At 49.7% G+C, this 10,161-nt stretch overlaps 1 protein-coding gene across 1 annotated transcript in view; it reads right to left on the minus strand.

Annotated features, from left to right (window-relative positions):
* The window catches only part of NOC2L (NOC2 like nucleolar associated transcriptional repressor), a 43,387-nt gene extending 36,748 nt beyond the window's left edge, over window positions 1-6,639 (minus strand). Inside the window, exons 1-8 of the mRNA XM_034068625.1 lie at window positions 6,583-6,639; window positions 6,208-6,393; window positions 5,320-5,491; window positions 4,744-4,851; window positions 4,027-4,147; window positions 2,713-2,803; window positions 1,906-1,984; window positions 11-121 (exon numbers count right to left, since the gene is read on the minus strand). Coding sequence (XP_033924516.1) covers window positions 11-121; window positions 1,906-1,984; window positions 2,713-2,803; window positions 4,027-4,147; window positions 4,744-4,851; window positions 5,320-5,491; window positions 6,208-6,393; window positions 6,583-6,602 — 888 coding nt within the window. The 5' untranslated portion in view covers window positions 6,603-6,639. The remainder of the gene's footprint in view (window positions 1-10; window positions 122-1,905; window positions 1,985-2,712; window positions 2,804-4,026; window positions 4,148-4,743; window positions 4,852-5,319; window positions 5,492-6,207; window positions 6,394-6,582) is intronic.
* Between the last annotated feature and the right edge of the window lie 3,522 nt (window positions 6,640-10,161).

Here is a 10,161-nt window from a genome sequence, read left to right on the forward strand (position 1 = left end):
ATCACCTTACCTTGAGAAGGGCACGGCACTGCTTTGGAAAGGACAAAAAGTAAGGCACTATGGAATTGACATGCTGAAGGACTGCTGCACCAACTGAGGCTTCTGTTAAACAAGACAGGAGCTATGGAGGGAGAAGAAAACATGATTCCATTTAGTGAGTAGTCCCCATCACCTCTTCTTTTACCATTAAGCTGTTTCCAAGTATTTCTGTTAATAAACACCTGGAATACCAGCCTTCCATAGAAAGAAGCTCAAGCAAACTCACAAAAGCTGTGTCAGAAAAGAAACAGACATGTGGTGGGTTAAATAATACCCCTGAAAGTACATCATCCTGACAAATGTGAGCTCAAGCTACTGGACCTCGACTGTTAATGGCACCTGAGCTCATCACATAAAACCTCACTTGTGTACACTGCAAAAGCAGTTTAAGACATCTTGCATGTGGCAGGACACCAGTGCTGTCTCACTGCAGTCAATGCACGATGAAGACACCCTCAGTCTACACAAGGCTTGGAAAAAGGCCATCTGAACTTGAGAACTTACTGGATTCCACCAGGATTTCTTTCACGGGAAGCTGGAATACTCTTGGGTATCAAGAAGTTAACTCTAGCTCAAGGAAAAGGTTAGAAAAGCTATTAAGAAACAATATCTTTATATTGTTTCAGTTGACCTGGAGCCAAACCCAGAAATGTTTGCAGTTTTAATGTGAAGTGAATCAAAGTCACATCAATTGGAGAGAAATCATGCCTGATGCAGTGCCCCTTCTTGCCTCCAATCCCAGTTGCTGGAAGCAGAGGCATTTCTTCTACTTTAAACTTTCCTCCTCATTCTCCTCCTTGCACTGCAAAGGTTCTGGACTGAGCAGGTCTCCTTTGCAAAGTCTCTCACGTACTAAAAGGACAGAAGATCTTGTGCTAGAGGAACACTGTAGTGAAGCCTGGGACCAAGAGGATTTGGAAGCAAGCACAGGACCAGGGATACCTCATCAGGACTGCATTGCCAGTTTTTCTTCTACTGCAATCTCCTGCTGCTGGCAAGAGGCACCACAAAAGGCTCTTTCTGCTAAGTCATTCTGCCAGCTTACAGCTAAGACATCAGCATGTTCTTCTTCTTATATGCCCTTCCTTCAGCTTCTGAACAATGAGTATTTCAAATGTTATTGTGGTTTTGATATTCCCAATTTGAGGATTATGACGAAGCAATCAAAAAATTAACTGGGGGTGGAAATCTCCTTCAGAGCTAATCCATCCACTGTCTCTGAACAACACGAGCAACTGGAGATGGATGAGTATCCCAGTGGGATGGAAAACAATCATACTTGGAAATGTCATATGTGAGGTTACTAACATTGCATCCTTCACATTTATTACAAGTGGCAAGATCATAATGCCAAAAATTGAACTGAAGATGCACAATAGAGGAGCACAACACTGCAACCTGCTTTAAAACCCACTACATGTTAAGTTTCCAGACAAATCAAGACAGGAAAGTACCAGAATATTAACCCAGCCCTTCTTTACAGGCTGCTTATTTTGACCCAACTACCCTATGGACCTTCACATCTTCAGACCAAATACTTCCAAAGCCAAACAGTGAACTGGATAGACACAATCTCAGATGGCCAAGGCTTTCAGACTCACTGAGGTTGCTTCTGCCCACAGTAGTCTTAGCCAGTCTTCTTTATTCTCCACTACACAAGAAGGCACAGAAACTAATACCCAAGGTTCCCAGTATTGTGATAACCATAAAGTTATCCTCAAATTAGAGTAGCTGTCTTTCCAAAGGGAAAACCAACTCTAACACTGTTGTTTACTGCTAAAAGCCCATCATTCCAAAACATCCTGAATGGGAGCCCCGTGATGCACAGACTGACCCCAGTAACACCACCAGGCTGAAGTTTCTTACTTGTATGCTACAGCCAAGGTACACTTTGACATCCAGTCGCAGCTTGCTCCAAAGTGGGCTGGTGGAAGGGAGAATCAGCCTGGGAAGGAGCAAGAGTTGGGTTTAGGTTTAAAAGAACCCCAAATAAATTAGATGTCAGCACCAGAAAGGGAGTTCAGCTCCGTATATTGCAAGTGAACAACAAGTGAACAACTGCTTGCAAAGCAAGAAGTTAAAGGAGTAACAACTGTTACGGGTGAGCAGAAGTACTTCTAACCTGTGAAAACTGCCTGAAGCAGGAGAAAACTCATTTCAGAGCTTCCCAGCATCTCTGGAAGTGTGATACAGGGAGCTGTGACACCAGAAAGCCTGTTGCGAACCTGAATGACACTGATGCCATCTTCTAGTCAGGCATTCTGCAGCCACTGCCTGAGAACAGAACAAGCTGGCTTGTAGCAAGCAAGTCTATTTTGGGATCAAACTAGCTGTGAGACATTTGCTGTAACTCATGAAGTAGTGCTCCAAGGCCACCCCAAGATTCAGTCTGTCCTAGTCATGCTTGGAGAAGAAAGCAGACTGGTATTTACACAAAGAACTGGAATTTACTTCTCAGACTAGGCACCACTGTCAACAAGGAATCTAAAGTTTAGCTCAACGTTCCCTCCAGGGGATGGGGAAGGACTTAATACAGCTGCTAAAGCCTTGGGTTAACAAGTCACATACTTGTGATACTCTGCCTACGCACAGGCAGCTTTTCCAGCTACGATGCAGTTCTCACAAGCCCCAAGCAGCTTTATCCCACTGGCAGTTCTCAAATCTCAGACTTACTTGTGCTTATTCTTTGGGGGTTTTGGAAAAAGCAGCTTCTGCAGGTAATGGAAGAGGTCCCGGATACAGAAGGACACAAGGGCATTGAACACTGGTTAAAAGAAGACAATAAAGCATTTGTAAATGATTTTCCATATATTCCCAATATGAAAAGAGCTCCTGAAGGAACTGAAGCTTGTAATTCCCATAGCAGAACTACTCCATTTCCTGAAGCTTCCACAGAAGAGCAGTTTGACTTTCCCTAGACTTCAGCTAAACAGCAATATTATAGCTGGACAACTTCATGGCACAGGAGTCATCTTTTTGCCCTCTGACTGAACAGCATCATGCACAAAAGCAGCCTGACCCATCACCAGGAGTCTATAATACCAATCTCCCCCAAGACATAAGGAAAATTGAAGGCATTTCTTAATAAATAGTCACAGAAATGGACAATATGTGAATTCTATGTAAAATCTTGTACTAAAGAAAGAGATTTTAACAAAAGCAATGAAAGAGATATAAAAGCTCTACGCTGGGCAAGAAATGAAGGAGAGCAGGTGGATATAAGCAGTCCCTTCCCAGAGTGCCAGTTCCAGATGGCACACAGTAACAAGCTGATAAACACGGTGAGAAAGTACCTGCTAATTTAGTGGTAAAAGCAGGGCTGCAGCATATGCAGCTCAAAGACACTAATAAAGATATTTGTTCTCAGCCAGGCTGTTGTGAGTCTAAACCAGGACTGTCTGCAAACCCTGGAGCTTATGTAAAAGGGGGCCAAGACTGAAGGATGCATCTCTATTGTTCTACAAGTATGATAATCCTAAAGAGGAGATCCAGACATGCAGAATTTAGCTACCTAGTCCCAGCTAGGGGAATGTGAACCTGATAATGCAGCTGAACTCTGAACTGCTCTGGAATTGCAGAACACTATTTGATGAGACTCAAAATAGTCGTGGATTAGTTCTAAGAGGGAACAGCAAGAAGCTGCAGCAAAAGTTGTCCAAAATCCCCACATACTACAAGCATAGAAATAGTACCTAGCTTCACCTTCATGCTAAGCAGCCTAGTGAATGAAGAGAGGTACTTTCCTCAGCAGCCTCCAAGCCCAGCTGCTCCAGGCATGCACACCAAGAGGTACACTCACACTCCGGGACACCAGAGGAGATCCCACTGCACAGACACCACCAGGAAGATAAGCTACTTATGTGAAATGAAGCCTAGAAAGGGTAAGTTAACTCCTGCCAGTACTTATCCCCACTCTCTTCCAACAGCTAAACCTTTCCTATCAAATGACTTCCCTCTATCACACTAGTAACATGGCAACCAACTCACCTGCAGCATCAGTGACTTGAAACTTGCTGGGATCAGCCCCACCATCATCTCCTTTGGTGGTTGCTACAGCCGCTTTAAAGGCTTGAGTGATTGTATGGAACAGTTTTGGTGTTAGGTTTCTCTGGGGAAGGAAGGAAAGGATTGATGAGGAGGAAGGTAAGCAGTGCTCTGAAACACCTCACTGGGATGGAGTACTGGGAAGTCACTGTAAGTTAGACTGCCAAAATGGCTGCACCTAACAGGGTGTAAAGGCAGAGTTAATGAGTGCTAATGGTCTCCACCTGTGCTCAAATGAGCTTTAGGGGTTTTAATTGGTTGGGGGTTGAGAAGCAATTACTCAGCTGCAAGCAACTATCCAATGTGACCTTTGCCTCCCTCTCAGACAGAAGCAGCATCACTAAAAATGGGACTAAAAAGAGTTCCTAGGGCTGTCAAAGGCACAATGCTTTTAAGAGGATATGAAATCCACAGTTAACCATTCTGACCCCTTCTGAGGCACACAAGCCTCCATCAGATAGAGTGCACATACTCTAACCCTGCAACCCAAGATACACTGCAAAGAGAAGTCTTGCTGAGGTACTTAGAGCTCTAGGAATAAGACTACGTAAGGATATACATCTTCTCTATGGGTTTTTGTGAAAGACGAACAAATAGAGTTTGGTCTTTTAGAGGCAACCACACGTGTGGAGAGTGTTTAAAGGAGAACTCCCTGCTCACCTCTGCCGCTCTTTTCCATTCTTCAACCATTTTCAAGCTGACAGGGATAAAAGAAGCTCTTCTCTGTTTGACTTTTGCCTGTTGTTCATCATCTTCATCACTTGCTACCTAGAGAAGTTAACAGCAAAACAGAGAACATTTACACATGTTTCTGGCAGCACCTCTTTCACTGAGTAGCTCCTGAAGAGGAAGGCAGCAGTGGAGTTTATTGATGCTGTTATCAGCACTTTTTGTAAGGCACTAATGAAGTCAGAGCTCTGCTACATAAACACAATAACAAACACAGAGGAGAAACCATATCACTTAAAGCAGAACAAGCCTTCACTGGGAAAGGTGACACAAAGCAAAAGCCAGAGAGAAAACACACTCTAAGGCTCTGCTTTGACCATCCTTAAACTCCTGCACAGCTGATTTCTGATTACAGGCCTGCACACTTGCAGGTGATCATTGGGGAAGCTCCACCCCAGCCCTTTGTGCCCTTATAAGCCTAAATACACTTCAGCCTTACACTGATCTTCAACTATTAAACAAGTAATTGAAACACTTGGTTTCAGCACACCAAACAGGACCTAGTACCTCCAGTTTCTCAGGTGGTACATGCACCCTCTCCTCCTCCTCATCAGAGCTGTCCGAGGCATCAAAATCCAGCAAGCTGCGATCGTTTTCCTCCAAGAACTTATAGAATTCCGGATCTCTGTCCTTCAGCCGGGAGAGTTGGTCTTTGTGTTCAGATGCTTTTCCCTTCTTCCTGGTAGATAACAATTAACAGGCATTTATTCACTGCTCACACTTCTGCTGCAAGAGGAACAAGCAACTCCTGAGCACTAAAGCACACCTGGCTCTGATTTGAGTGCTGATTAGGGCTGTGCCCCAGCTCTGTATCCCTGCTTTAGAGGACTTGTGAAAGGTTATTTTAATGCAGCACTAAACTATGGATAACAAGTATATGGAGATATGAGATAGGGATCACAGGGCATGAAAACAAAACATCAGTTCTCAATTTCCCTCGGTTACTCTCATAGGCTTTAGAAAGAATACTGAAAGGTAATGCCAGAGAAACCTGACAATGAAAGCTTCATAAAATCCACTCCAGCATTAAAGAATTGCTTTGGTTTCTAATGGTGTTCATCAGTGCTTAAGAGCTACTTCATTTGTAGCTTGCACCAAAGTCCTTTGCTTAGAGCAAATACACACAAACTGGGGAAAACTAAAGTCAGCTTTGCATGAGTCCAATACACCCTGTGAAAGATTAAAAGCACGCATAAGCGCTTCTTCACTGCGGTTACTGAACCGAGCCAGGTACAACAGAAAACCTGCCTGTTTTGTACCCCATAACCCCACACCGTGGCCACTGCCCTTTTAAACCCCCCTTGCCCCAGAACCAGCCCGTTCTACGGCAGAGAGCATGAACCCCCTGCTCATAAATGAGACAACACCGAGAAGCGCACCCAGCCGAGCCCTCACCTCGGAGCCGGCCGGGCCTCCCCCGCCGGCTTGGCCTTCCCCTCCAGCCGCCGCTCCGCCGCAGCCCCTCTGCGGGGCCTGGCTGCTTCCTCCTCCTCCTCCTCCTCCTCCTCCTCCCAAGCACCGTCAGGCTCCGACTCGGAACCGGCAGCGAGGAACTCGTCCAGGCTCAGCTCCGCCAGGCTCCTGAGGAGATAATGGGACACTCAGCGGCCCTGCGTGCTCAGAGCGGCCGCAGCGCGGGGGTGAGGAGCCGCTGACGGGCCTCGCCGGTGCCGGAGCACCCTCGGTAGCTCCCACCGGTATCGTGGCACCCTATGGAACCCCCCATACCCCCGCGGCCGGCCGGGCCCGGCTCTCCCACCACACACTCACCTCTTCCCGGCCGCCGCCATGCCACCCGCCTGGCTCCAACGCGGCCGCCGCTTCCGCTCCCAGTACGCCCCGCAGCGGGGCGGGGCTATGGGCCTGGCCACGCCCCCTTCGCCCATAGCCACGCCCCCCGCCGGCTGCCTCGGCGGGGCCGGTGCTGCGGGACCCCGAGCTCCCCGTGAGCCGCGGGTTCGAGTCCCCCCTCGCCCCGCTCCGCAGCGGGGGTTATTCCGGGTTACGGAGGAAGTCGTGGGTCTGCCTTGTCCCGAGGAGGAGCCGCGGTCCTGCCCGCCCCGTGTCTCCCCGCCGCGGGGCCGGCGGCAGCGGTGCGGGAATAGCGGTGCCCCGCAATAGCATCCCTGGGGCCGGGCCGGAGCCGAGCCGGAGCCGTGAGTACCACCGGGCATGGCGAGGGAGAGGAGGAGGAGGGAGCGGCAGGGCCTGACCCGGTGGGAGCATTGGGATCCGTGGGGATAGCGGGGGGCCGGCAGGAGAAGGAGGAGGATGCCCCGAAGGAGGGATGCTCAGGGCACAACTTTGCCTAGCGGGTACCAAAGCAGCCACCCATGCTGTTCCCGAGCCGCTGCCGCTCTGTATCTCGGCATCAATCCGTGGCCAAGCCCGGCAGCGCATCTGTGCCAAGCTTGTTCTCCTTCCCTGTCCTCTGCGAAGTCGTGGAGCGATCCCTTCCGTATGGGAATAAGCCGCAGCAACACGCTGGGGCCCAGGGAAAAGCCATTCTGGCCAGTGCTTTGCCTGTGCTCAGTGGAAGCACCTGGGGTGTTTGGTACCGTTTGGTGTAGAGGGATGAAGGGCAGAGGGAGAATCGTTGCCTCAGGTTATGTGGCAACCCGAGGGGACAAGCAGGAGGGAGGATATCTGGCCTCTGCAGTGACTTAGGGCAGAAGGCTCTCCTTGGTCTAGAGCATCCCTGTTGATGGAGGTGGTCCTGCGGGCAGGCAGCTGGTTGGGTTCTGCCTCCCTGTCCAAGGAATGCGGCCCTGGGACCTCGGCTTCCCCACGGGAAGGAAGGAACGCAGTGGTCCCCGTGTGCCAGGACACAGCCACCGACCCATCAGGCTTCTGTGCCAAGCCAGGAAGCTGCAGGAGCAGCAGCCTTGTTCTGGTGGGATCTCTGTAAAGGAAGCCCGATCCCCTTTGACTTCAAGGGCTGCTGTCCCATCAGCGCTGTCTTGGGGTGCTCCCCACTGCTGGAGACCACAGGGAGGGAGGTTTGTTCTGGAGTGATTCAGCACCGTGTGGATGTTGGGGTGCGTGTGCCCCTGACAGCATTAGGCTGTTGCAGGTCACTTGTTGCCCCTAAGACAGGGACACCTGAAGTGAGCCTCAGAGAGCGCCTGCCCCTTTCCAGCATGGATGAGACATGAGGCTCATTTAAGGACAGGAGGAGGGATGGGGCCTCAGCAACAGCTTTGGGATGTCTGTGTGCTAGTGTTTGGCACCAGGAGGTGATGGTTTCGTTTGCGGCTCAGTAACACTTCAATGTAGCTTTGCAATGTACTACAATGCCCTTTGGTTATGATCACTACAGCCCAGCAAAGATCTGTGGAATCTCTCCCCTCTGCATCCCAAGTTTCTTTCCTGACCCATTCACATCTGATAGAAACACTCTTCAGTGTGGTAGTGAGTAAGATTCTTTGGGATTTTGGATGTCAAGATCTGAGTTTCCTTCCTGAGCACTGATTCATGAATCACAGCAAACAGCATCAAAATCAGAGCAGACCAGAAGCTGACAGGCATAACAGTCACTTGTCTCTTGGCTTGGCAGGCCAGAATCCACATGGAGTGGCTCCTTAGCACCTTGGGTAGCAAGGATGGCCCCTAATGCTTTCTATCAGCTGCATTTCAGGCTCAGCAGCTCAAAGAAGTCTCAGTGCTGGCTTCTGTATTGTCTCAGGTGTTGAAGCCTTGCCTCCAAACCCTTAGGCAAGCTGGATTTGGTGGGCTTGGTCCTCTTGAGGGTCTTCATCCTTTCCACCTGCCCTGCTAGAGCTGGCTGCAAACCACATTACCTTCTATAAAAGATGTGAGTCAGGAGCTCCTTCAGCTGCAATTCCCAGTGTACCAGCAAACTTAAGGCCATTAATATCACATGCTCCTCATAGCTCAATCTTCATGTATGTGCACTGTGCTGCTGCCTCTCATGTGAGGGGATTCTCTGCTTACATGCTCTGGTACCTCCATGCTGCCAACCCACACCATGGCTGAGGTCTGTAAGCAGTGTGGACCATGAGGTCTCTATGAAAGGGTTGCAGGTGATGGCATCACTGCTGACCTGGTTTGGAGGCTCAGTGCACCCCAGGGCTCACTGCAGCCAAAAGACACAAGTGCCTTTTCCTTCTTTCCTAGTGTCCTGTCATGGAGTCAGCTTCCCCTTTAGAAGCCAAGTCCTGAGCCTCCTCGCTCTCATCTGACGTCAGGGCATTGCTGACTGGTAACAACCATTCTGAACTGGCCCATTGCCACCTACTGCCAGTGTCACCTTGCACAGCGGACAGGTAAAGGGCACAATCCCTCTCTGAATAGCTGCTGGCCAAGGATGTTGCAGACAGGAACTGCTGGGCAAGTGTAGGAGCCAGGAATACTGAGATACTCTTCTATGGGCTGCCTCCAGTGACCTGAGTGCTCTCACCTTGTCTGGTTACCTGTTTGAGTAAGGGGAGCTGGGGACAGTGATGCCTGGAGGGAGGTCAGGGGTACCACAGTGATGGGTAGTGCAGCTGAAGCTGTTAACCATCACCCTGCTGCCTGGAGAGACTTGCATGATGCTGACATGTAGAGGTTTGGCACTGCTCGTGCTATAAAATAGCACTGGATGTGACCGTAGCTCCTCCCCTGTGTCTGTGGGGGACACTGGGAAGGGGGAATTAGGACATGACCCACATTTCCTTGGCAAAGGACTCCTTTCAGTTGTATCTTGCTGTGCTTTGTGCTGGCCTGTGGGAGCTGCTGCCTAATCCCAGTGCTGCAGCTCCTCAAGGCATGAATTGGTTTCCATTCCTTGTTCCTCCCTAACCTGGGAATTCAGCAGTCATAAACCTATTCGGGTCCTGACCCTTACAACCAATTACTTAGTGACCCAATTGTTAGCAGAGGTGCTTCTAAATCCCTCAAGCATCCTGCTTGGAGCTGCTGCAATCCCCTGCCTGCAATGTATTGAAGGCAAAACCCTTTGAAGATGTCTGCAGGAAGAGCTGCAAAGTGTGCATGAAAGAGGGAGAAGACTGGGTACCCAGCAGGCTGGATGCCCATTGTCTCTTCCAGGTATGGGAATATCCCAGGGCAGGCACTGATGCTCTGCCTTGTGCTCCCTCCTTTCCCATCAAAAGCCTTTCTGAGCCTGATCTGGGGTGATTGAGAGCAACTTGGAGCTGAGTTCCCAACACAACTCCCCGGGAGTGATGGGGAGAGAGGCTTTAATTAGAACAGATCTCCAGCCTTGTGCGTGCACCAGAGCCCATTGATGACAACCCGCTGAGCTGCTGAAAGCCTCTGACGAGGTCAATGTGCTCAATGCCCTTCTTGCCTGAAGCCAGCACTCTGTGCTGTGGAGCTGGCAAG

Source organism: Melopsittacus undulatus, chromosome 12 (genome assembly GCF_012275295.1).
Source record: "Melopsittacus undulatus isolate bMelUnd1 chromosome 12, bMelUnd1.mat.Z, whole genome shotgun sequence".
Lineage (NCBI taxonomy): Eukaryota > Metazoa > Chordata > Aves > Psittaciformes > Psittaculidae > Melopsittacus > Melopsittacus undulatus.